At 46.5% G+C, this 27,988-nt stretch overlaps 1 protein-coding gene across 1 annotated transcript; it reads right to left on the bottom strand.

Annotated features, from left to right (window-relative positions):
* Positions 1 to 591: 591 nt before the first annotated feature.
* On the bottom strand, positions 592 to 13,903 carry LOC309565369 (vomeronasal type-2 receptor 1-like; the record flags this gene model as incomplete). The annotated part of the gene is made up of 2 exons (XM_082270291.1): positions 592 to 1,452; positions 13,643 to 13,903. The coding sequence occupies 2 exons, from the start codon at positions 13,901 to 13,903 to the stop codon at positions 592 to 594; spliced, it is 1,122 nt and encodes a 373-aa protein (XP_082126417.1).
* Between the last annotated feature and the right edge of the window lie 14,085 nt (positions 13,904 to 27,988).

Raw genomic sequence — 27,988 nt, 5'->3', positions numbered from 1 at the left:
ATGCTTGGGCTGAACCATTGGCCCCTCCCTAGTAGTCATCCTCTGAGTGTAATAGAGAAAACATTTTAAAGTTAATACCTATTTAAATACAAACAGAGATTAGTGTCACTTTAATGAGGGATTCCTGCTTAGGGCAGGGTGTTAAAAAATTATAGATTGCTAAAACCCTGTGTATAATAAACAGCTACCCCCTGAAATAGCACCATTCATTTTTCCTGACACCTAAATATATATCTAGACAAGACAACAGGAAGAGAGTATGTAAACCCTAGATTTATTTTTCAGTATGTTTCACAGGATGCTTCACTATATACAGTATTATTAGGCATATTCTTTTTTTTTTTTTTTCGTGAATGTGTTGCAAAGTTTCTTACCCAGAGATCCATGCCAGTAGCAGCACTTCCTGTTTCAGGCTGACAACACTAAACAGATGGTTCACAAATATCAGCAGTGTTGTCAACCTGTTGTGCTCACTTCTTTAGTTGACCATTGGGATGGCTATCTGCTATACCTGATATTACAAACAGAAAGCTGCATGTTGGTCACAAATCATGACTTCGTGACTCGATGACACATGTCCACTGGAGGATTCTAATAAAAGTCTAATCTATTTTTGGCCACATTTATGCTCACCTTGTGTCTATATTTTTCTTTATCATCTGCCTTGCCTTTAAGACAAGAATTATTCTGGGATGAGTACAAAACATGTAGACCGTTGACCATGAATTCCATTGCGCGATACACGGGGTCTGAAGTTCTGTCAGATGAGTAATCTCCGGAGTCCGGTAAATGTTCCTCACCTGTACAATTGTGAAGAGAAATACAATAAAATTTTTCATACAAAGTATCTTTTTCTTTGTTTCCTGATGAGCAGAAAAGTGTTGTCATCCACAGATTTTCAAGTAACTTGTCTTTTGGGTGGATCATTGGATGGAAACCATCTACAAAATTCTTAAAGTTCTCATCAGCTTCAGACCAAAAGTTCATGGATAAACTACAATTCAAAATCTCTGGATACTTTTCTATAAGAGGAATATTTGAGGCCCAATTAGGAGGGAGAATGAATGTTACATCCCCGAGTAATCTTCTTAGTGAGGATTCAAATAATATATCATGATATGTTCCACAGAGTATGATCACTTTTACAGAGAATTTCTCAATGGTGTTATACGCATATTCCAAAGCATGACTTTCAGGCATCATTGCATTAATACCAGTTCCAATTATAAAGGCCACACAAATTTTAAGATTTTGCAAAATTCTTAATAACCAATAGGATTCTCTCACCCCACTTTCATCCGCAGATGATACTATTCCAACCCAGGTCCATCCAAAATGTTTAATTACTTCTGATATATAATGATACATCATAAAGTCATCTTGGACTGTACGGTAAAAAGAGGAAACAATATCTCTGTAAGCCAAAGAATTATCCATTGCCCCGTAACTGATCTGAAACACAAGATGACGTGTTTCAACATTGTGGCTATAAACTTACAAGAAATGGCTAAGCTTGGAAGGAGTTAGGAAGACACCCCAATTCTAAAACTAGATTAACTGCACATTCTCCAAACATTTTCATACAAATTCTTAACTGAATTCTTTAAATACATCAACACAGTGGTGGAACTACCAGGGTCGCAGCAGTCACACTTGCCACAGGGCCCGGGAGTTTCACCACTGTGGGGGGGGGGGGGGATAGTACACTGGACTGGTCATTTACACAGGCCCATCCTCTCCGCCCGCCCAGCGAGTTCAGTAGGGTAAAAAGATGTCATGTCGGGACTCTGGAGAGTGAAAATTAGCTGACTTGGGCTGGGACAGTAGAGTGAAGGGGGAGGAGCTCTCCACTATGTGAGGAGACTCCGTGTCGGGATAGGAGTTACTGGAGACGCAGGAAGAAAGCCAAAGATACACTGAGACCTAGTAAGGAGGGGGAACCGAGTGATCTGCGAGTGAGTAACACTGATCCCATCCCTCAATATCAGCACTGTCACTAATCCTCCCCCTTCACACCACCACTGCTGCCACTGATCTCCCCCACCACCAGCACTGCTTTCACTAATCCCCTCACCACCACTGCTGCCACTGATCACCCACCACCCCTGCTGCCACTGATCCCCACCACCACTGCTGCCACTGAACCCCCCCCCACCACCACTGCTGCCACTGATCCCCCCACCACTGCTACCACTGATCCCCCCCACCAGCACTGCTGCCACTGATCCCCCACCACCACAACTGCCACTGATCCACCCCATCACCACCCCAACCACTGTTGCCACTGATCCCCCCCCACCACCACTGCTGCCACTTATCCCCCCACCACCACTGCTACCACTGATCCCCCACTAACACTGCTGCCACTGATTCCCACACCACCACCACTGCTGCCACTGATCCCCCCCACCACCACTGCTGCTACTGATCCCCCCACTGCCACTGATCCCCCTCAACCACCACCACTGTTGCCAATGATCCCACTCAACCACCACCACTGCTTTCACTGATCCCTCCCACCACCACCACCACCACCACTGCTGCCACTGATCCCCCCACCACCACTGCTGCCACTGATCCCCCACCACAACCACTGCCACCACTAATTCCCCCTCCACCACTGCCATTGACCCCCACACCACCACCACTACCACCGCTGCCACTGATCGCCCCACCACCAATGCTGCCACTGATCCCCACCACTGCTGCTACTGATCCCCCCACCACCACTGCTGCCACTGATCCCCCCACCGCCACCACTGCTGCCACTGATCCCACCACCACCACTGCTGCCACTGATCCCCCCACCACCACTGCTGCCACTAATCCCCCAACCACCACTGCTGCCACTGATCCCCCAAACACCACCACTGCTTCCACTGACCCCCCCCACCACCACTGCTGCCACTGATCCCATCCCATCCCCCAACCATGGTCCTTGCCACTGATCCCACCCCCCCACCATGGCTACCACTCATCCTATCCCTTCTCTCCCAACCACCACCCTTGCCACTGATCCTATGCCCCCCCAATTCTGCCCCTCAGTCCATCCCCCCACCACCACTGCCACTGATCCCACCCCCCCCCCGCTGCCACTCATCACATCCCCCCTCACCACTGCCACTCATCCCATCTCCCCCACACTGCCACTTATCTCAATCTTTCCCATCCCCCACCACTGCCACTAATCCCATCTCCTCCAACCCCGCTGCCACTCATTCCATCCTCCTCACCCCGCTGCCACTCATCCTATCCCTCCCACCACCATTGCCAATCATCCCATTCCATCCCGCCACCACCACCGCTTTGTATCATCCCATCCCATCCCCACTGCCACTCATCCCATTCAATACCCCCTCCTCCACAGATGCCAATCATCGAATCCCCCCACCACCACCGCTGCCACTGATCCCATCCCCAACCAACCACTACTGATGCCACTGATCCCATCCTCCATTACCACTGCTGCCACTCATCCTAGGGACGTAACTACAGGGGTCGCAATTGCAATGGCCCATGTGTTGCCCCTGCACACCTGGATGGGGGGGGGTGGCAAATACAGTAACAAATCCCTTCCATTTTTCTCCTGCAGCCGCTAAAAGCCAGCTTCTCCTCCTCTCCCTCCCGCAGGCATTCAGCGGCTGCAGGAGAAAATGGAGGGGATTTGTTCCTCTAAATGTCACCCCCATCGCCCCTCCTATCCAGGTCCTGCTGTCCTCGGACCCCGGGATCAGTGAGAAGGGCCCAGGCCAGGGGTCATGGGGGCACTTCATGGATTTTTGCATCGGGGACCTGAAGGTTCTAGTTACGCCTCTGCATCAATATAAAGAAAAACTTGCACATTCAGTAGGCAAAGTAGCATACTCTCATTCACCAAAATCTGCCCTTCAGTGGGAAAAAGTGATATTGACTTAACAGTCACCAAAAAACATTTTTCCTGCAGATCTAAATATGACATAGTGATCACATGCAGGCTACAGTACCCATGGACAAAAAAAAAAAAAAAAGCCTTCAGCCTGTAGCTAACCATTGCCACCTTCACACCAACTGTTTTACCTGTAGGAGGTGTTTACAGCTATGGTCCAAAAATTTGCTAGAGCAAACAGTTGAGGGATATGGCAATACACAGTGTGGAACACCATCGAAAAACACAAGGACACGTTAGGAGCATTGGAGGCTTTTTAAAATTATTTTTACTAATGCCAGATCCTCTGCTGGGATCAACATGAATGGAGAAAAATTCCTCCCAGACCTGGACATCACTGAGCTCCTGAACAGACTGAGGTGCAACCTGGCGGAGTCAGATGAACTGAAACATAATGTCGCAGAGGTGTTCTATTGGATTTAGGTCAGGCGGGCGTGGGGGCCATTCAATAGTATCAATTCCTTCATCCCCCAGGAACTGGCTGCATACTCTCGCCACATGAATCCAGGCACTGTCGTGCACCAGGAGGAACCCAGGACCCACTGACCCATCGTAGGGTCTGACAATAGGTCCAAGGATTTCATCCCAATCCCTAATGGCAGTCAGAGTGCCATTGTCTAGCCTGTAGAGGTCTGTGTATACCTCGATGGATATTCCTCCCCAGACCATCACTGACCCACCATCAAACCGGTCATGCTGAACGATGTTACAAGCAGCATAACTTTCTGTATAAAGAAATCACTGCGCTACTGTCATAGAGACCAGCTGCAGGCACTGCAACACAGCAATGTTGTAATGGACTAATGAATGAGAGAGAAATGCTGCGCTATTGAACAAATAGTACTAACAAATAAAGTGCTACATATAACCATATACAGTTATGTATATCTGTGACTAAAGCATCATATAAAGTGCAAAAGATTGTGCAATATGAATAAATGTACAATATTACAATGGTAGAGATAAACCAACTCCATAAGCCATAAATTAAGTAAAAAAAAAATGAATAAATAAATAGTTATATAAAAAAAGTGCTCTGAGATTTAAAATCCACATCCAAACAAAGGAAGAACTTCACAAGTTCAAGAATGGAGACTTGTCACCCAGGGTGCAACCATCACCAAAAGAAAGAGTCAGGAGCACTTACCAGAATTCATGGACTCAAATACCATCGGTAAAGAGTCATTCAGGCAGGAAGTGATGTCACCTGTGGTGCAATAATCTCCCAATGGTTGTCACCGTCTCCTCAAAACTTTTGATAAGCATGGAGGAACTTGATTACTTCCAGTAGCAGGATGATGTCACTGTTGGAGATGGGATGAGTGCCCCTCCTGACTGACACTCAAACACGGTCCTTGCTTTGCTGCACAACAGCCCCAAAGTGCGCTGTACAGCTAGTACCAGCTGTGTGTCTGCGGGGAGGACTGGCTCTGGCCCTGGCTATGGACAGTCACAGGGAAAGTCAGTGCTGGAGCGGAGAGTAGACAACAAGGAGTGACGAGACAAGTCTGCCATCTGCCCGTACATCTCCAGCAGTGACATCATCCTGTTACTGGAAGTACCAAAGTTCCTCTATGCTTATCAAAAGATTTGAGAAGATGTTTACAACTAGAGTTGAGCGAACACCTGGATGTTCTGGTTCGGTGGGTTCGACCAAACTTAAAAAAAAAAAGTCCGGGTTCGTGAACCGGACTTAACCCGAACTTCAGTCAATGGAGACCCGAACTTTTGAGCACTAAAATGCCTCTAAAACAAACATGGAAAGGGCTAGAGGACTGCAAATGGCAGCAAAATCATCTTAAGAGCATGGCAAGTGCTCTGCAAACAAATGTGGATAGGGAAATAACTTAAAAGAACAGAAAAAACTGAAAAATAAAAAATAATCATCTTGAATCATTTACAGTAGGAGGAGGACGAGGCCCATATGGAGTAGGGGGTTGAGGTGGCGGTGGATGTGGTGGTGTAGGTGGAAGCGGCGGTGGAGGAGGACGAGGTAGCCAACACTGGTTTTTGTTTTTAATTTTATTTCTTTTTAAATTAGGGTACACCCCAAAAGAGTTAGAAAGATCAAATACAACAATGGCTGGGTAAGGCCGGTCTACATGTCTATTCTGCACAAGGTACGGACCAGTCCTGTGGGATCCATGCCTGGTTCATTTTAATGAACGTGAGCTTGTCCACATTGGCTCTGGACAGGTGGCTGCGCTTGTCTGCGATAACGCCCCCAGCCGTGCTAAATACACATTCAGATAATACACTGGCTGCAGGGCAGGCCAGCACCTCCAAGGCATAAAGAGCAAGCTCAGGCCATGTGCCCAGTTTGGAGACCCAGAAGTTGAAGGGTGCAGACCCCTCATTCAGTACGTGTATAGTACGTAAGGAACGGTAAGGAACTGTATATGGTGTATGGTAAGGAACGGTGATGGCGACGGGGGGCTTTTTTCTCCCTTCTGGGTTGAGTCTGGCCTTGGAAAAGGTATTTGTCCCTGGTTGTGGGCCGGGCTCTCCCAAAGCTGTCTAAGTTCTGAGGCTAGGGACGGGGCTGCACTGGTCTTGCCGGGGACCGGGATTCTGAAAAGCCTGTGGTGTATGTGCCCCTGGAGTGGCAGTCCAGGGGTGCCATAATTCACGGTGGATGGCAACACTATGAGTATGGCACCAAGGACACTGCACTTCCTACACACATTTTTCACACCTGCCTCTAGTGCCGAGCCTTTTGGTCAGGATCAGAGGAATTTTTTATTCCTGGCTGAAGGGCCTGCCATAGTATTGCAACATGGCACTAACCTTGCATTTCTCCACTATCCCTTTCCCCACTTTTACGTATGTGTTGTGTGTCTCACGTTTTGTGTTTTTTTACTGTGGTGGTACACTTTATTTTGTACAGCGTGATTAGTAGGGTGTAGTTCCTTGGGCCTGTCCCTGAAAGTCTTGGGAGGGGGTGGATATGGCCTTCTGGCTTGGTTCGCCCCCTCTCTCATGGGGTCTCTCTTCGGGAGAGCCCCACCTAGTACTTGGGGTGGTCTGTTTCAGCAGACCTCCTAAAGAACGGGGCTGCCTGGTTTCGGCCAGGTTAGGCAGTGTAAGTAACCCAGTCCCTGTCAGGAGCCTTGCACCCTGGGGATCAGGGTCAGGGACCATGTGTACACCCTGTGCACTTTCTGTGTTTCACTTTTTTGGTGTGCACTTTTTTATGCACCCACCAGGTGTGTTCACACACCAGGTGCTTAAAAAAAAAAAAAAAACAGCTGGTGGTCCTGGTTGTTGTGGCGTGCCGACAAAGCTTTTCCACATTTTATACATGCTAACCCTGCCTTCTGAGGTGCTGGCAGTGCCCTGGCTGCGTTGGCGACCTCCTCCGCCTTCGCCTTGTGCTTCCACTGTGCCCCCACTGTCAGGTGGGAATGCCACCAGCATCGCTTCTCGAGTATCGACCTTTTGCCTAAGATCAAGTGTAGTATTTGTTGTTATCAGTTATCTGGGTGCCATCCTGCTGTGAACATGGTTCCTCCTCCTTCATCTCCTCCTCCTCCTTATCCTCCACCTTGTCAACCTCCAGAACTGTGCCCTTGCTGGACAATTGTGTACCTGGCGTTTGTGGGTGCAGGAACCCACCCTCGGAGATCAAGTGTAGTATCTGTTGTTATCAGTTATCTGGGTGCCACCCTGTTGTGAACATGGTTCCTCCTCCTCCATCTCCTCCTCCTCCTCTTTCTCCTCCTCCTCATCCTCCACCTCGTCATCCTCCAGAACTGTGCCCTTGCTTGACAATTGTGTACCTGGCGTTTGTGGGTGCAGGAACCCACCCTCGGAGATCAAGTGTAGTATCTGTGGTTATCTGGACGCCACCCTGCTGTGAACATGGTTCCTCTTCCTCCATCTCCTCCTCCTCCTTATCTTCCACCTCGTCATCTTCCAGAACTGTGCCCTTGCTGGGTAATTGTGTACCTGGTGTTTGTGGGTGCAGGAACCCACCCTCGGAGATCAAGGTTAGTATCTGTTGTTATAAGTTATCTGGGTGCCACCCTGCTGTGAACATGGTTCCTCCTCCTCCATCTCCTCCTCCTCCTCCTTCTCTGCCTTCGCCTTGTGCTTCCACTGTGCCCCACGCTGTCAGGTGGGAATGCCACCAGCATCACTTCTCGAGTCTCGACCTTTTGCCTAAGATCAAGTGTAGTATCTGTTGTTATCAGTTATCTGGGTGACACCCTGCTGTGAACATGGTTCCTCCTCCTCCATCTCCTCCTTCTCCTTATCTTCCACCTCGTCATCCTCCAGAACTGTGCCCTTGCTGGATAATTGTGTACCTGGTGTTTGTGGGTGCAGGAACCCACCCTCGGAGATCAAGTGTAATATCTGTTGTTATTAGTTATCTGGGTGCCACCCTGCTGTGAACATGGTTCCTCCTCCTTCATCTCCTCCTCCTCCTTCTCTGCCTTCGCCTTGTGCTTCCACTGTGCCCCCGCCGTCAGGTGGGAATGCCACCAGCATCACTTCTCGAGTCTCAACCTTTTGCCTAAGATCAAGTGTAGTATCTGTTGTTATCAGTTGTCTGGGTGCCACCCTGCTGTGAACATGGTTCCTCCTCCTCCTCCATCTCCTCCTCCTCCTTATCCTCCACCTCGTCATCCTCCAGAACTGTGCCCTTGCTTGACAATTGTGTACCTGGCGTTTGTGGGTGCAGGAACCCACCCTCGGAGCCACTTGTGAATGACTGCCCTGAAAGCCTTGGAAATGATCACTGCTCCAGATGCGGAGGTCGTAGAGGATGAGGAAGCGGAGTAGGAGGAGTTATAAACAGGAGGCAAACTGAAGCTCCCTGCAATCCTCGGTGGTGGAAGGAGATGCGCCAAGAAAATCTAAAGGGTGTATCTCACAGTAACATAATCAGCAAACGCTGAAAAATTATTAATGTTCCCCTAAATGGGTGTTTATTGAATAGCGGAACAGATACAGACTAAGCCGCAATTTAATATCTTTCTTTCCCCTACATGGGTGTTTATTGAATAGCAAAATACAACAACAGTATCCAAAGGGTGTATCTCACACGTACAGATACAGACTAAGCCGCAATTTAATATCTTTCTGTCCCCTACATGGGTGTTTATTGAATAGCAGAATACAACAACAGTATCCAAAGGGTGTATCTCACACGTACAGATACAGGCTAGGCTGCAATTTAATATCTTTCTGTCCCCTACATGGGTGTTTATTGAATAGCAGAATACAACAACAGTATCCAAAGGGTGCATCTCACACGTACAGATACAGACTAGGCCGCAATTTAATATTTTTTCCCTAAATGGGTGTTTATTGAATAGCGGAATAGAACAACAGTATAGAATAGGTGTATCTCACAGTAAAATATGCAGACTAGCCCGCAATTTATTTTTTTCCCCTAAATGGGTTTTTATTGCAAAGCGCAATACAACAGTATGCAATGGGTGTATCTCACTGTACCATATGCAGACAGGGCCACAATTAACTTTTTTTGCCCCTAAATGGGTTTTCGTATAGCAATGCGCAATACAACAGTATGCAATGGGTGTATGTCACTGTAACATATGCGGACAGGGCCACAATCAACTTTTTTTGCCCCTAAATGTTTTTTTTTTATTGCAATGCGCAATACAACAGTATGCAATGGGTGTATCTCACTGTAACATATGCGGACAGGGCCGCAATTAACATTTTTTGCCCCTAAATGTTTTTTTTTTATTGCAATGCGCAATACAACAGTATGCAATGCATGTATGTCACTGTAACATATGCAGACAGGGCCGCAAACAACTTTTTTTGCCCCTAAACAGGTTTTTTTATTGCAAAGTGCAATACAACAGTACACAATGGGTGTATCTCACTGTAACATATGCAGACAGGGCCGCAATCAACTTTTTTTGCCCCTAAATGTTTTTTTTTTATTGCAATGCACAATACTACAATATGCAATGGGTGTATCTCACTGTAACATATGCAGACAGGGCCGCAATCAACTTTTTTTGCCCCTAAATGGGTTTTTTTATTGCAAAGCACAATACAACAGTATGCAATGGGTATATCTCACCGTAACATATGAAGACAGGGCCGCAATCAACTTTTGTAATATCACTAAGGTTGAGCCTATACCTAATAGATAAATATAGTGAGGGTTCTTTATAAATGCATATAGATACACATGTATATAAATGACTCGAAGTGGATAATCATATAGTCAGGGATCCCATAGTGGGGAGAATGGAGTGGAAGGCAGCCACAAAGTGTATGATAGTAATGAATGGGACAATATGTGTTTACTATTTTAGTGCCATTAAAGAACTCACTTTAGAAATGATGGGGGGGGGGGGGCAGTAAGCTTCCAATTCATAGCTTGGAAGGGACTGAACATTCTTAGATAGATAAGCCGTCCCATGTATCACTGTCCTCTAGAAAGAAATAGCAGCAGCTAAATATGCTATAATATAAAAGCCATTCCCCACGTAGGTCTCTAAATTGCCAGTAACTCTCCATAATGGACACGAAAGGAGGATAAAAACCAACCTAATTTGTGAAGTATTTAAAAGGCTTCTCCTGTCCCGGTCCCGACTGTACCCTCCATTAATCCCCGGTGAGTGAGACGTCCACTTATATTATCTTACCACCTCCTCTAATAAAGGAGGCAGACATGGCTTCCAGAAGCTTTGCCCCTCCCAGGGCTGGCCTAAAACATTGTGTTGGCTGGGACCAAAAATGAAATGCTGACTCCCCCCGCAACCCCCCCCCCCAAAAAAAAAAAACTTATGCCCACCAAAAGGCCCCCACATCCATTATTTTATATCATGATAACTTTATATCATGATAATTAAATTTATGAGGAAGTCAGATTTACATGCAACAGCACCTTGTCTATTTGCAATTTCTTTGGGGGCTGCATTGTGGGGGGGGGGGAGTGGGTTAAGGGACTGCTTTGTGAGGAAGGTTAAGGGGCTGCTTTTTGGGGTATAGGGACAAAAAAAACAAAACAAAAGAAAACCTGTAATAACTTAAAAAAATATAACATTTTGAAAATATTATATATACTTTTATCTTCTTCCATACCTCACCACCAGACAGGTCCACCAAGCACCCACTGTCTGTCCTCCTGTCCCTCCTGTGGCTGCCAGGGCCACCGTCCTAGAAGATCCAGTCTGCCCTGTGTGTGATGGAGTGTGCTGATGTCTGATGTCATTGCGCACACCACAATCATGCAAGGAATGTTCCCCAGAGGAGACGCTCCACCTCCTCATACTCCTCAGTTTGCACTACGGTATGATATGGGGAAATTCCGCCTGTGAAGGATACCCTTCTATGTCTGTCCGCATGTTTCCTCTCCCTGCTTAAAAGACTATATTGAGGATTTACTTCTCAGTTGTCTCCAGGACAAAAGACTGTGTAGAACTGGTTTTGGGCAGACAAGCCATGTGTACAGCCAGGCCAAAGAGACTGGTACTAACTTTGGAACATCTGGTCCGATTCGTGCCATTTTTTAATAGGTTGTCCCCCTGAGTGGATTGATTGTGAATATGTATTTGTATAAAGATTAGATGTATAGTTTTAAGGTTACAGCATGTGGGTAAAACTGCATTTTTCCTGCCTGTGATAATTAGGTTAACCATTGTTTACTATAATTACATCCCAGACAGAGGGAAGGACTTTATGTGGATTGTAACTAGGGATGATCGAACGGTTAGGGTGGACCATCGGTTCGACCCGAACATTGACTGTTCGAAATTCGGCCGAATTTCAAACTTTTTGCTGAAAAAGTTCGGAATTCGCAAACCAGAACCGACCAAAATGCAATGGGACAGGAACTGGGCTTTAAAAGCTGTGATTGGACCAGAACCATCAGTAAAAGCCAATTGAGGGGGCAGGAGGATGCTAGGAATGTGATTGGAGTGACTAGGGGGTCCAGAGGCCAATCAGTAGTGAATACGCCCCCCAGTATATAAGATAGCCCCGCCAAATCGCTAGCATTGTAATACAGGGATGTGGAAGAGAGTGGAAGCAGTTCTGTTACTCCTGCTTCAAAAGTGTCATTTAGCAATTATTAGTGTGAGGAAAGGGATATCTAGTGTAGTTAGGGTACTATTTTCCACTATAGTTAGATTTAATAATCTAGTTTCTGTAGGGAAAGTGTTAAGTGTCAGGGTGACCGTAGTGTAGTGTAGGGTGAACTAACTCTTCTATGCCAGGGTGACCGAACTCTTCCATGTCAGGTTGACCGTAATGTAGTGTAGGGTGAACTGACTGTGCTATGCCAGGGTGACCGAACACTTCCATGTCAGGGTGACCGCCATAGAAAGCCATAGAAAAAAGATTGTTTCTATTAGAATTGCAATAGATCAGGATAGTGACTTCGCTACTTTCACACCTTGCCGTTTTTGTAGCAGGCGTTTATTGGGCATTTTGTGGGCGTCTTTGGAGGCAGGCATGACATCTGAACTTCTGTGTAGGGGTATATATACACACATACATGTATGTATATATACACATACACACATATAGGTGTGAAAGTAGCAGAACCCTATGGCTGCGCTAATGAAATTATTAACAGCCATAGGACTTCGCTCCTTTCACACCTATATGTGTGTGTGTGTATAAATACATATAAGTGTATATATACCCCTATACACAAGTTCAGATGTTATGCCTGCCTCCAAAGACGCCCAAAAAATGCCCAAAATAACGCTATAGAGGTGAAACTTCACAGGTACACTTTTTAGACCCCCCAGACACTAAATCCAAAGAAATCTCATTTTTTTTTCCAATAATTTTTTCAATAATTGGCTCTCTATCAAAAATGAAAATTTTTAAGAACTTTTTTTGTGTGTGATTAATAGTCCCAGAACCCTAGGCAATTTTTAGGGGCATTTGTGGTGTTTTAGGGCTTCAAAATGGTGTTTTTTGATTACCGAAGTTCTGTTCCCATTGATTTCAATGGGGTTCTGAAATCCGGGCTGAACTTTCGGGAAGTTCGGGTGTTCTGGTCGAACCGAACTTTTCAAAAGTTCGATCATCCCTAATTGTAACCTTTGTGTTATTGGTTAATGTGTATTTGTTGTGGGTGTCTCCCTTGCATGGGGGCAGGGGATAAAAGAAATTGTAGTTTTAAAACGCCTGTGTTGCTTCCAGAAAAAGGCGTTCGAGCATTCAGCTTTGGCTCATGTGTGGAATTATTCAGCGATACCAGCAATTTCTTATTTGGCGAATTGGGGATTCTTCAACTATTGGGGATTAAGGAATTACAAGGCGGTGAGATACAGTGATACCGTCACACCGCCTGTAATGTGCTGCAAACTGATAACACAAAAAACTGCTGGAGAAAAAATCTTGGGAGGCAGTTTGCTGCCCCTCTCAAAGTTCTGCTTGGGTCCAATGGACCCAGCAGGACCGGCCCTGACTCCTCCATGCCCCCCGCGCTGACCACCAGCACGTGGGATTGGCACCGCTGCTCTTTTCCCTTTTTTTTTTTTAGCTATTGGATATGTAGGCCACTGCTTCTGCCTGTGATGTGCTGTGGGGCCAGGCTGAATGGATAAATGGATGCTGAACTGACTGGTGTTAGTGCAAGTTTTGGACATGCGGCCAGTTTGTAACTGAAGCCCAGCTTTAGCTTCTCTTTAACAGTGGCAACCATTAAAGTCCTAGATTCCAATGTTTTCTTTTGCAGACTTCAGATATAATTCATGCTATTATACTCACTTGCACGTAGTTATACACAGATGATAGCTGGGCTATAGGCAGGGTTGTGGTTGAACTCTGGTCTCCAATAAATCCAGCTAATTTCTGGTGGTCTCTGCAGGAATAATTTGGGATAGTCTCTCCAGGTCCGGATAAAATCTGTAGAACACTTTTTACAGCTTTTTTTGGATTAGAACACGAATCATAAATATGATATCCTAGGGTCACATTAGGCAGGATTGTTGGATTTTTATTCATTTGGTCAATGGCAAAAAGGAACATTTGAATATTCTTGTAGTAATGTTGCAAAGGTCTGTTAATATAAGGGAATAATAATATGGATACAAGAAGTCATCAGTTTCCTAACACTTATTGCTTTAATATGAACATTTAAATAAAAAAAAAAACTTATAACAACCAATCAGTTTTCACCCATCAAAGCTCAACTTAGGCAGATACAGAAATCAGAATTGTATTTGGTAATATCTCATAAACTGGCTTACCAATAGGGATGAGCTTCAGGTTCAGGTCAGTCATGAGTTAAACCTTAACCAAAGTTGTTTGCCATTTGCTGAATGGACAAATTAAATGGTTAGTATTGGTCAGTTCACCCACCACCTGAATTGTTGGCTACTGCAGAAGGAAATCATTTAATGGTGGCATCACTACTGCCACTAACTGATGACAGTTTCCTGCTGCCCACGTCTTTGTTTTAAATTGTGACCAATCCAGCAGCTGTCCTGGGTGATTTTATTGATCACATATGGTCATAGCCGTACATGACACATAACAGATCTGCTGCCCCCCCATTTCCTTTCCAAAAAGAAATTTTGAAGGGGGCATCACACAAAAAAAAAAAGAGAAATGGTATGCAGTCCTCCTATAATCAAATACAGAACATTATGTGCAGCCTGTCTGGACAGGAAAAGGGCAGCCAACATGCGACCACCATCCTGAACCCTAACAGATCATCCACCCTCAACACCAGGAGAGAAGCTTGCCAAGGAGTCAAATGTTTCTCAGTTTGTGTTGAAGGAGGTTCACTGAACTGTACTGAAATTCTGAATATTAAACTAAAACTGAGACTTTCAGTTCCACCGCCACATTGAGAGGAGCTAGGTTGCATTGGCTCCCATCACGCTCCTCATTTACCTGCTTTTCAGGCCTTCAAGCACCCGAGGTCTACCCCCTGTCACCACAACACTGCCCAGGGAAACCCCATGGATTGCTTTGCTGAGCAATTGCTTCTCCGCACAGCCCTGGCTTCTCATACAGCCGCAGCAGACACAGCTCCCGATGTAGCCAATATGGTGCCCACTTCTCACCCTGACCCTAGAGTCTCAGTGGCATGTTAGCAGCCTAGGACACATGGCATTGGTGGATCCTGCTTCTTCAGCTGGCCTTGCCCAAGCAGTGGTAGCACTATTCACCCCCATGTTTAGTGAGGCTGTGGACCAAGCAGTCCTTAAAGGTCTAGAGCAGCGACATCAGGATCTACAAATCCAAGCCTTGAGAATCACACAGACCGAGGAGCCGATCTCCCCTTTTGAAAATTATGCTGCAGCAGTATCTGCAATGGTGGCTAGACTCATTAATGTGCAAAGGGAGCGTCAAGATAAAGTTAATGACCTGAAAAATCAATCAAAATGTAACAATTTGTGCATCATAGGCTACCAGAATCCTACATGGCCACCATGCCTGGCAATCTCTGTTCCACTACTATCCCAGAGCAGTTGGGTCATGTTGTCGTTATGCCTGGTGGAGTGTGCTCATCTCAATGGTTAACCCTCAGAGTCCCGGTCCAAGGCTGGAATGGTAATTGTCCTCTACCTCCATGATGAAGATAAATATGCCTTTTCCAAAAATTCCGGCAGATACCTAATCTTTCCATTAATGATCATCTCCTTCTACTTTTTACCAACTACTCCATCGAGGTGATGCACCAATGCAAAGCTTTCTCATCCCTCTGCTCCTCCCTCTAAAACAATCATGCCAAATTCACCATGGCGTACTGGCTGTTCTCCACATTCAGTCCTCCCCTAGAGACCGCATCTCCTTCACATCTCCCTCAGAGGAGGAGCACTACCTCATACTTAGCTCATGGCTATAGATCAGGGAGAAACTTCCCCCTCTTATGGACTCTCCTCCCCTAGAAGATCTGCTTTATCCTTGCGGAATCCACAGAAGCCTCCTCATAGGCGTGTTCACTTTGGCATTCCAGATGAATGCTCCGTAAACTGCTGAACTGCTCTACCTAAGCTTACACTTGCTTTACTCTAATTATTTGTTAACTCTGTCTGGATGCTTTTTAGTTCATTTTCTTATCTGCTAGATATTCCGAATTGGTTTCTCTCTTGGAACTTATTGGCTCTCCCTATTATGGGAAGTAGGGATCCGGCCAATTTTATTTCTCTTGAGTAAGCTCCCTTATATTCGCTTTCACCACTTGCCATTTCATCTACTGCAGTCTTAAATTACTGGGTTTCAGTCCCTTCCCCCCTTGCACTTCTTCTCTTCATTTTTCACGTATAGAAAAATTGTCAGTTAGGTGTCTGATCTGTCGGCCACAATGTCACAGTCCCCCTAAAAATCGCAGATCCCTGCCACCACTAGTAAAAAAATAAATAAATAAAAATGACATAAATCTATCCCCTAGTTTGTAGAGGAGATAACTTTCATGCAAACCAATCAATATACACTTATTGAGGTTTTGTTTACCAAAAATATGTAGCAAAACACATATTGGCCTAAATTGATGAAAAAAATAGATTTTTAAATTCTTTTTATTGGGAATAATTTGGGTACAGCGTCGCCCGACCGCTCATTTGTCAGTTAAAGCAACGCAGTGCCGTAACATAAAAAATGGCCTGGTCATTAAGGGGGTACAACATTCCGGTCTTTAAATTAAGCTGTATGTGGTGATACACAACAGTACAATTTTCCCAGACAGCACCAGTGACACTATATTCTGGCCTCACATATATTTGATGTGTGTTTGATTTTTTTTTGACTTTTACATTCTGCTTGTCTTAAGTACAGCAGCATCAACCCAATCTGATTCATTTCAGCTTGAAAAGTTTTGGCTCCCGCCTTATCCTACTTAAGCACAGAAGGGCAGAGACAGCAATGCAAACTGGGTAGAAATAATGGCAACTGAGAAGAGGGCCCACCTTTTGTAGAGTAAAACCCAGGGTATTATTAGTAGGCATGGTAAATCTTTTGAAGATTTCATTCTTCTGCCACAGACTTTTGGAAAATGTGTAATGAAAATGTATTTTTTTTACACATCGTTTTAAATGAATAGGATATTTCTACCACACAGCAAGAGCATACTTACCATTACAGACCAAAACGCATTCTGATACTTCTCCTAAGTATGGAGATAACACAAGTGTGAGGCTTTTCAGGGCTTAACTGCATAGAGGGACCCAAAATTCAAGGAGCACCTTCAGGCTTGCAAGGGGCATAAACTACACATCTAATTTTCCAACTACTTAACAGATTTTGGAGGCCAGGACAGTATAAACAGCTACTAAATGACTACATTTTTTTAAAGCAAAATCATCCCAAAAGTTTTTTTTTTTTTTTAGAGGGATGGTGAGTAGAGTTGAGCGAACACCTGGATGTCCGGGTTCGGCGGATGAAGAGCATGGCAAGTGCTCTGCAAACAAATGTGGATAGGGAAATAACTTAAAATAACATAAAAAACATAAAAATAAAAAATAATAATCTTGAATGATGTAGGAGGACGAGGTCCATATGGAGTAGGAGGTTGAGGTGGCGATGGATGTGGCGGTGTAGGTGGAAGCGGCGGCGGTGGAGGAGGAGGAGGACGAGGTAGCCTACACTGGTTTTGGTTTTTAATTTTATTTTTTTTTTAAATTAGGGTACACCCCAAAAGAGTAAGAAAGATCAAATACAACAATGGCTGGGTAAGGCCGGTATACATGTCTATTATGCACAAGGTACGGACAAGTCCTGTGGGATCCATGCCTGGTTCATTTTAATGAATGTGAGCTTGTCCACATTGGCTCTGGAAAGGTGGCTGCGCTTGTCTGTGATAACGCCCCCAGCCGTGCTAAATACCCGTTCAGATAATACACTGGCTGCAGGGCAGGCCAGCACCTCCAAGGCATAAAGGGCAAGCTCAGGCCATGTGCCCAATTTGGAGACCCAGAAGTTGAAGGGGGCAGACCCGTCATTCGTCCAGGTGTGTGCAAACATACTGCTCCACCATGTTAGTGAAATGCTGCCTCTTGCTAAGACGTTCCATATCAGCTGGTGGTGCTGCTGCTTGTTGTGGCGTACTGACAAAGCTTTTCCACATTTCGGCCATGCTAACCCTTCCTTCTGAGGTGCTGGCAGTGCCCTGGCTGCGTTGGCGACCTCTTTTTCCTCCTCTGCCTTGGCCTTGTGCTTCCACTGTGCCCCCTCTGTCAGGTGGGAATGCCACCAGCAGCGCGTCTACGAGCGTGCGCTTGTACTCGCGCATCCTCCGATCACGCTCCAGTGAGGGAATTAAGGAAGGTACATTGTCCTTGTAATGGGGATCCAGCAGCGTGGCCGCCCAGTAATCAGCACAAGTTACAATGCGGGAAACTCAGAGGTCGTTGCGGAGACACTGCAGCATGTAATCGCTCATGTGTGCCAGGCTGCCCAGAGGCAACGAAAAGCTGTCCTCTGTGGGAGGTGTGTCGTCTGTGTCCCCTGTATCCCCCCAGCCATGCACCAGTGATGGCCATGAGCTGGCCTGGGTGCCACCCTGCTGTGAACATGGTTCCATATCCTCCTCCATCTCCTCATCCTCGCCATCTCAAGAACTGTGCCCCTGCTGTACAATTGTGTACCTGGTGTTTGTGTGTGCAGGAACCCACCCTCAGAGCCACTTGTGAATGACTGCTCTGAAAGCCTTGGAAATGATACCTTTTCCTCCTCCTACTCCTCCTCATCCTGTGCCACATCCTCTTCCATCATCGCCCGAAGCATTTTTTCAAGGAGGCATAGAAGTGGGATAGTTAAGCTGAGAACGGCGTCATCGGCACTGGCCATGTTGGTGGAGTACTCGAAACAGCGCAACAAGGCACACAGGTCTCGCATGGAGGCCCAGTTATTGGTGGTGAAGTGGTGCTGTTCCGCAGAGCGACTCACGCGTGCGTGCTGCAGCTGAAACTCCACTATGGCCTGCTGCTGCTCGCACAGTCTTTGCAGCATGTGCAAGGTGGAGTTCCACCTTGTGGGCACATCACATATGAGGCGGTGAGCGGGAAGGCTGAAGTTACGCTGGCGCACTGAAAGGCGAGCAGCAGCAGGGTGAGAACGCCGAAAGTGCGCACAGATGGCCCGCTTTTTCTGCAGCAGCTCTGACAAATCGGGGTAATTTCTAAGGAATGAATATATAGTGTTGCGCAAATAAAAAATTATTAAATGAATTAATTTGTTCTTAAATAATTAAAAACCCAAAATATTTATATGTGACATAATATTAAAGTGGCAATAGTGCTAATAAAGTGGTAAATATAATATAATATAATACTCATAGAAAAGAGAAAATATATAGATATAAAAGTCCAGTGTGCAAAGTGCAAAAAGCCAATAAACAAAGTCCAATATGTAACCCTAAAGTGATCTGTGCTCCCAGAGAGAAGTGACCAGAGTGTCTTCCCCCTGAGGAAGACACGTGATCCCTGTGTCGTCACGCGTAGGGGAGGGGAAAGGACGGACGGAGCGATACACTATTGTCTTGGTGAGGCAGTCAGCTATCGGCGCACGCTGTGGAGACCGGCGGCACTGTGCAGTCTCTCCCACTATACCACCACGATTTCCACCATTTACTTGATGCTATTGTCCAAGTACATGTGTTGCACCTACAAATGTGAGTGAGATTTATCCACCTTTATTTAATAAAAGCTGATTGTTTAAGGATTTCATACACAATTGCAAATCTTTTTGTTTGCATATATACTGCATTGATTGACGCTGCAACTCCTGTGAATGAGAGGAGCCCTGAAGGATATGGATGGATGATCTTTTTGGGATAACAATCTATGCGCTCTTTTTAAGGATTCGGGGTGAGCACCCATTCACAAGGGGGTGCACGGCTGTCTGTCCACTGTGACACTCTGGTCACTTCTCTCTGGGAGCACAGATCACTTTAGGATTACATGTTGGACTTTGTTTATTGGCGTTTTGCACTTTGCACACTGGACTTTTATATCTTTGACACTTGAGGGAACCAGTGACATTACTACAGTAATTAGTGCTAAAATATGCACTGTTACTGTACTAATGACACTGGCAGGGAAGGGGTTAACACCATGGACGCTCAAAGGGCTAAGTGTGCTCCTAGGGGGTGCTTTCTAACTGTGTGGGGGGTGTATTCACTGGATGAACACAGAGACCTGTGTTCCTAAATAGGAGAAACACAGGATCCCTGTGTTCATCACTGACATAACAGAGGTCTGACGTGTGTTTACATCGGCAGACCGCCATTCTGTCTCCATGGGAGCAATTGCGGGTGGCTGGCGGATATCATGGGTGGCCAGTGGACATTGCATCCGCTGACCCGCTGATTGGCTCCCCCTCTGGCCCGTGTGTTCGCCGCCACCAGCGCTCGCGCCCTTACTATCTGTTGCACGAAGTGACGTACATGTACGTCTTTTCGCGTAACAAAGCTGACCTGCTGCAGTAAAACTACGGCGGCTGGTCAGAAAGTGGTTAAAGGCATCTCCCAAGCATGTAATTGAAAGGTTTGGTAATTTCCCCCTTGCCTCCCTCAAAGTTACATTAAAAGGAAAACACTCTCTTCACTATGCATAACTTCCAACTTTTTGAGATGGAAATGAGGAACACCTACTAGCAAAAGTATGTAGGCATAGGAGAGGTATTTTTTTTTTTTTTACCACTATTATTCCTTTATATTGGCTTTTGAAATTTAAAAATGCAGCCATTTAGAAATTGGATGAAAGGTTTAGCACTGGAAAACACTTTTTGAAAGATAAAAAGTACATTTTATAAAGGATTATATAGCTCAGGCCAAATATGAGGGACAACTGAGAAGGAGGGACTTTGTTTCAAATCAGGGACAGCCCCTCAAAATCAGGGACAGTTGGGAGCTATGACTATGTATTATTTAAAGCCAAAAATATTTGCTTTTCTAAATGTCCCCAATAGAAATGCCCAACCTTCATGTGATTTTTTTTTACAATAACTTGCCTTTTAGCCTTGAAAATGGTCAGAATTTAGAATCATGATTCACTGATTCCCCCCTCCAATAGACTTCAATGGGGTTAATGGACTTCAAGTAGGATTTGACAACCTCCCCACAATATAGAGAAGAGTTTGTCAACCTTTTTTCAGTCAAGGCCCCCCTAAAAATTCTGCACAATCTCATGGCACCCAATTCTAAAATGTAATAAAAGAAAACGAATAGTTTTGCATAATGTAGCAACATCCACATGCATAGGACACCCAACATTAGTGGTGATTAATTCTTCCAAAGCAAATACACTTTTGTATACTGGTACTGATTATTATTCCAATGTTTCTCTTCCTCACTCAGCTAATGTGACCCTGGTGCCATAGGAGAGGGGCAGGGGAAGGGCAGAAAAGGATGCTGTGCAGGTGCCCTACTGCCTCCTTATTAACCAATGACATTGATGGTTGTTAGGACACTGACAGCTAGAAGGTTGTAATGGTGCCCAATAAAAACCTGTGGCTTTGTGTAACTAATAAGCAGGCTTGATTTACCTGCTGACTTGTATACAGTTTTTGGAGACTTTCTAGGTATTTTGCCAAGGCCCCCCTGAAGAAACCTAAAGGCACCCAAGGGTGTCTGGGCACCCTGGTTGAAAAAGGCTGATGCAGAGAATGTTCATACTAACTAGAGTGCAGTGCATTTAAACCTACTTGGTATGGATTACTAAACTTTATACCCCCCAGTCAATAAAGTTAGTAACATTGATTTGTGAAGTCTGACTGAACTCGGTTGTAATATAATAGCGATAATACGCACAGCCTACTTGCCCTAAAACTAGCATGAGCCAAAAAGTGATAAAGCGTCAGCTTGAATCTGAGGCTTACCACCAGTGGCGGCCGGTGTGTTGGGGTGCAGGGGCGCCGCCCCCCCCCATCCATACTTCTGGCCCTCTAATCTGCATGCAGGGGCGCCAGACGCATGGAGCTTAATGGGGATTTTTTTTTCTTTTTACATCACCTGATTAGAGCCAGAGGCTCTAAAAGGGCGATGCAAAGGGTGGGCTCGGGGCACAGAGCAGTGCGTCCCGAGCCCACCCATTGTGTGACAAAAGCGAATAAAAATTCGCTATTGCCACACCGATCCTCCTCCTGGCCAATCCGATACGTTCTTCCTGATTGGCTGCAAGGCAAACCTCATGCCATTGGCCAAGGAGGAGGCAGGAGCGGGAGGACTGCAGGAGATGCGCTGGGGGACAGAGTGAGGAGAAGCCGCCGCCGCCGGGACTGAAGAGAAGCCGCCGCTCTGCATTGATTGGGGACAATGCTGTGGCGCTCAACAATGATTGGGGACAATGCTGTGGCGCTCTGCAATGATTGGTGTCATGCTGTGGCGCTCTGCAATGATTGGGGACAATGCTGTGGCACTCTGCAATGATTGGGGGCAATGCTGTGGCGCTCTGCATTGATTGGGGGCATGCTGTGGCACTCTGCAATGATTGGGGGGCACGCTGTGGTGCTCTGCATTGATTGGGGGCACGCTGTGGCACTCTGCATTGATTGGGTGGCACGCTGTGGTGCTCTGCATTGATTGGGGCGCACGCTGTGGCACTCTGCATTGATGGGGGCACGCTGTGGCACTCTGCATTGATGGGGGCATGCTGTGGCACTCTGCATTGATTGGGGAGCACGTTGTAGCATTCTGCATTGATTAGGGGGGCATGCTGTGGCACTCTACATTGATTGGGGGGCATGCCGTGGCATTCTGCATTGATTGGGGGCACGCTGTGGCACTCTGCATTGATTGGTGGCACGCTGTGGCACTCTGCATTGATTGGGGGCACGCTGTGGCATTCTGAATTGATTGGGGGCACGCTGGTCACTCATTTTTCTGTTTGCGCCCCCCCAAAAAAAATTTTGAGCACCAGCCGCCACTGCTTCCCACAGAGGTATATGCGTTGGATTTCATTTTGTATCATGGCAGTAAACCTGAGAATAGGGACGGTCTTCAGGTCTGGGTTAGGTAAGAGCTGTACCCCAACTTAGCATCTATATGGTAGAAAACCTGGGAATCAAATAACAGGAAAACTCTTTTGGCCTGAGGGGACTGTCTTGTGTTTTGGGCTTAAAGTGACTGTGTCCCTGTAAAAGAAATGCAATTGATTGCTGAATTATATGTAAGGGTGGAGGTAGGAGACATGAGCCTTCAGAGAGATCAATATATTCCTTCTTCTACAGCAAAGTACTTTCATTTGTTTTTTTTTTTATCTTTTTAAACCTGATGTGATAGAAAAATGTATAGACTTTTCTTCCAACTTAGAGAGAATTTTATTGCATCAGTAAAAGCAACACAATCAGTTATTTTGAATAAAGGGAGCAAATAATATGCAAAATGCAGCAATACATAATGACTGATCAGAAGCCGTCATCCACTAAGCTGGCATCATAAATTGTGTTTGTTAGAGAGGATTGCAATTGTTCAGTTCATTATTATTTCATTACCTTACAGATATGAGTATCAAAAGACATTTTTTGTTAAATTTACATACTTTATACAGAACATCTTAGTAAGATTTGGCTTGTCACGGCTCCTGTACCGAGCCATATGACAGTTGACGGTGAAGACTCCTCCAATGATGATGTCCCCATCCTGAACATATTCATAATCCTCATATGCTGGTACAATCTGAAGGTAACACGCTGGTGATGGACTGCGGAGATTGATCAGACATAATGTTAAACACAGAAATAAAATATGCCACATTGTTTTACAAAATGAAATGTTTCCTTAAATCTTAACAAATGTAGAGGAAAACATCTCTACACCACACTGGTGTGAGCTGCCGTGTCTGCCGGTGCAGCAGGTCGGAGCCCTCTGTGCTGGGTTTTTAAAGATGTGTAGTGCAGAGATTTAGTATATCAAGTTTATTTAGCTGCAAAAAAGAGGAAAAATAGGGCTTTGAATTTTAGTTAAAGCTTTTGTCGGCCTAAAATTGACCTGAAAAGGATATTCTAAAAAAACAGATGAACAGAAAATAAAGCATTTCTATTAAAATATGTAATGTGATAAAAGCACTTTTCTCTCTCTTTTCATGCTTCCGAGCCTGTTCTGTTTACTTGACCACCTGATGCTCTTAAAACTTCAAAACATTATAGGGGGGGGGGGCATGGAGACCACTGTCTAAGCTTGAGACCTCAGCTACGCTCTGCTGCCAGAATCTATGGTCAATCCACGAGCCCCAGCACCAGGGTCGGTGCAAGGATTTTTGGCACCCTAGGCAAAATAAAAATTGCCGCCCCCCCCCCCCCCATATGCTCGGCCCACGATGTGAAAAGAGAATTACAATATGAAGGGTTTTTTTTTTTTTTTTTAAATCATATACTGTGTTTTGTTATTAGGTGGAAAAAATATTGTTACCTCTCGGATAAGAAAAATAGACTTTTCCCTTTGCAGTAGCCTTTTCCCTTAGTTTAGTGAATGTGGGGATAAATCCTGGGCTCCCTGTTTGTATTCTGCAGCAAGATTGTCTGAGGCCTTTATCCTTAATCATAGGCTCTCCTCCCCCACCGCTATCCATCATAGGCTCTCCTCCCCCACCGCTATCCATCATAGGCTCTCCTCCCCCACCGCTATCCATCATAGGCTCTCCTCCCCCACCGCTATCCATCATAGGCTCTCCTCCACCACTGCAATCTTTCATCATAGGCTCTCCTCCACCACCGCAATCTTTCATCATAGGCTCTCCTCAAACACCTCTATCCATCATAGGCTCTCCTCCACCACCACTATCCATAGGGGAGCCTATGATGAAGGATAGAGGTGGTGGAGGAGAGCCTATGATGAAGGATAGCGGTGGTGGAGGAGAGCCTATGATGAAGGATAGCGGTGGTGGAGGAGAGCCTATGATGAAGGATAGCGGTGGTGAAGGAGAGCCTATGATGAAGGATAGCGGTGGTGGAGGAGAGCCTATGATGAAGGATAGTGGTGGGGGAGGAGAGCCTATGATGAAGGATAGCGGTGGGGGAGGAGAGCCTATGATAGATAGCGGGGGTGGAGGGGAGCCTATGATGGAGGTTAGCGGTGCTGGAGGCGAGCCTATGATGAAGGTTAGCGGTGCTGGAGGTGAGCCTATGAAGAAGGATAGCAGTTGTGGAGGAGAGCCTATGATGAAGGATAGTGGTGGGGGAGGAGAGCCTATGATGGAGGATAGCGGAGGGGGAGGAGAGCCTATGATGGAGGATAGCGGTGCTGGAGGAGAGCCTATGATGGAGGATTGCGGTGCTGGAGGCGAGCCTATGATGAAGGTTAGCGGTGCTGGAGGTGAGCCTATGAAGAAGGATAGCGGTTGTGGAGGAGAGCCTATGATGAAGGATAGTGGTGGGGGAGGAGAGCCTATGATGGAGGATAGCGGAGGGGGAGGAGAGCCTATGATGGAGGATAGCGGTGGTAGAGGAGAGCCTATGGTGAAGGATAGCGGTGGTGAAGGAGAGCCTATGATGAAGGATAGTGGTGGGGGAGGAGAGCCTAAGATGAAGGATATCGGTGGGGGAGGAGAGCCTATGATGAAGGATAGCGGTTGTGGAGGGGAGCCTATGATGAAGGATAGCGGTGGTGGAGGAGAGCCTATGATGAAGGATAGCGGTGGGGGAGGAGAGCCTATGATGGATAGCGGGGGTAGAGGGGAGCCTATGATGGAGGTTAGCGGTGGTGGAGGGGAGCCTATGATGGAGGATAGCAGTGCTGGAGGAGAGCCTATGATGAAGGATAGTGGTGGTGGAGGAGAGCCTATGATGAAGGATAGTGGTGGGGGAGGAGAGCCTATGATGGAGGATAGCGGAGGGGGAGGAGAGCCTATGATGGAGGATAGCGGTGCTGGAGGTGAGCCTATGATGAAGGTTAGCGGTTCTGGAGGTGAGCCTATGAAGAAGGATAGCGGTTGTGGAGGAGAGCCTATGATGAAGGATAGTGGTAGGGGAGGAGAGCCTATGATGGAGGATAGCGGAGGGGGAGGAGAGCCTATGATGGAGGATAGCGGTGCTGGAGGAGAGCCTATGATGGAGGATAGCGGTGCTGGAGGTGAGCCTATGAAGAAGGATAGCGGTTGTGGAGGAGAGCCTATGATGAAGGATAGAGGTGGTGGAGGAGAGCCTATGATGAAGGATAGCGGTGGTGGAGGAGAGCCTATGATGAAGGATAGAGGTGGGGGAGGAGAGCCTATGATGGATAGCGGTGGTGGAGGGGAGCCCATGATGAAGGTTAGCGGTGCTGGAGGAGGCGTTCCTGAGTTAGTGCAGCCATCGCAACCAGGGCCGGTGCTAGACTATTTTACGCCCTAGGCAAGACCAGGTACATGCGCCCCCCCCCCCACCAAAAAAAAATAAAAAGGGTAGGGGTTAAAAACTTCTGTATGTCATACCCAGTGACCCTGACCTGATGGTTCTCCATGTTATGCTGTCGTACCCAGTGACCCCCATATTCCTCCATGTCACACCTGGGGACCCTGATGTCATTCTATGTCACACCCAGGGACCCTGATGTTTTTCCATGTCACATTCTGGGACCCCAATATTCCTTCATGTCTTGCTGTCATACCCACTGACCCCGATGTTCCTCCAAGTCACACCCAGGGAACCCCGTGTTCCTCCATGTCATGCTGTCATACCCAGTGACCCCAATATTCCTATATGTCACACCAGGGGTCCCTGATGTTCCTCCATGTCATACCCAGAGAGACCCTGATGTTTTTCCATGTCACACCTGGGGACCCCGATGTTCCTTCATGTCACACCTGGGGACCCTGATGTTCCTCCATGTCACACCAGGGAACCTCAATCCCCCATGGCACACCCAGGAACCCCAATTCCTCATGGCACACCTGGTGACCCGAATCCCTGTTACACCCGGTGACCCCTATCCCCCATGACACACCTGGTGACTCAGATTCCCCATGACACACCTGGTTACCCCGATTCCCTTTCACACCAGGGATCCTCCATGTCACACCCAGGGACCCCGATCCCCTGTTCTGGGGACGCTCACTGAGCGGTATGAAGAGAGTGGCCCGCACTCTGTCCTCCTTCACTGTGATTCCTTTTCCTAGGACACTCCTCTCCTGGACCACAGTGCTCACCACAGCTCCAGCCGAAGAGGATCATCATGCAGGCAGCACTCTGGTGGGCTCCGTTCCTGCCTCTTGGGGCCCCCCAACATTGGTGGAAAGCCAAGGCTTGGTAGTGTCGCCACTGCCCCAGACACCTATCATCTTCCTCTGTCCCTTCTTCCTCCCCCACTGCTGCCCCTCCCCTCAGCTCACAGGGATCATTAATAAAGGAGAGTGCCGACTCGTGGCTGTGCCCCTAGGTGGCAATGCGCCCTAGGCGGCTGCCTAGTTTGCCTAGTGGAAGCACCGGCCCTGATCGCAACTCCCTCACTATGCACGAGACCTCTTCCAAGCGGTAGCACCCTCACTGTCACATGCCGATCTCATGATAAATTCCCCAAACAGTTGTTCCTTCTGGCAGAAGATGTCTGGGACGTCCTCCTAAGAATGCACTATTTTAGAGTAAAAGAAACAATCCTCCTGGCATTCCACATAAAGGCACAACTCCTAGAATGTGCTGCCTCTATACAGCACAACTCCTAGAATTTGCTGCCTCTATACAGGTTCTCCTGGATCTATCCACACACACCCTACAATATAGGATAGGAAACTGATTTATATCACTAAGGCCTTGCGTAACAATGATGTAGGTTACCAGTGGAAATACCCCACCACTTTGAAGGTCACCTGTGATGGTTCTACCTCCTTCATTAACACTCTTCAAGAAGGGCTGCGGCTCCTCATGTTCATGCTGTAGTCTTGCAGAGCTCTTGCAGTTGACTCACAACTGAAACTTTGCTCTTGCTAACTTTTCTCTTGCTAGAGATTTGCCATGCAAATTTGCAACAAATTGAAAAAGTGTAAACTAGAACTTGTGCTTCAAGTACCCTGCAAGTGTACAACTTGCCAGTGAAAATGGGCAGCAAGTTAACAGACTTCAACACTACCACAAATGTGTGGCAAGTTATCCTTGCTATCTGGGATCATAGCAGTAGACCCTCCTGAACCTGTACAGTCCTGCCCGCTGACCAGACAGTCTTGGTACTGAAGCAAGGCAACAAATAAGCTACGAAAA

The sequence above is a fragment of the Pelophylax lessonae genome (genome assembly GCF_965119305.1).
Source record: "Pelophylax lessonae genome assembly, chromosome: 10".
NCBI classification, from domain to species: domain Eukaryota; kingdom Metazoa; phylum Chordata; class Amphibia; order Anura; family Ranidae; genus Pelophylax; species Pelophylax lessonae.
The sequence above is the reverse complement of the archived record's forward strand: the minus strand, read 5'-3'. Positions and strand labels throughout refer to the sequence as shown.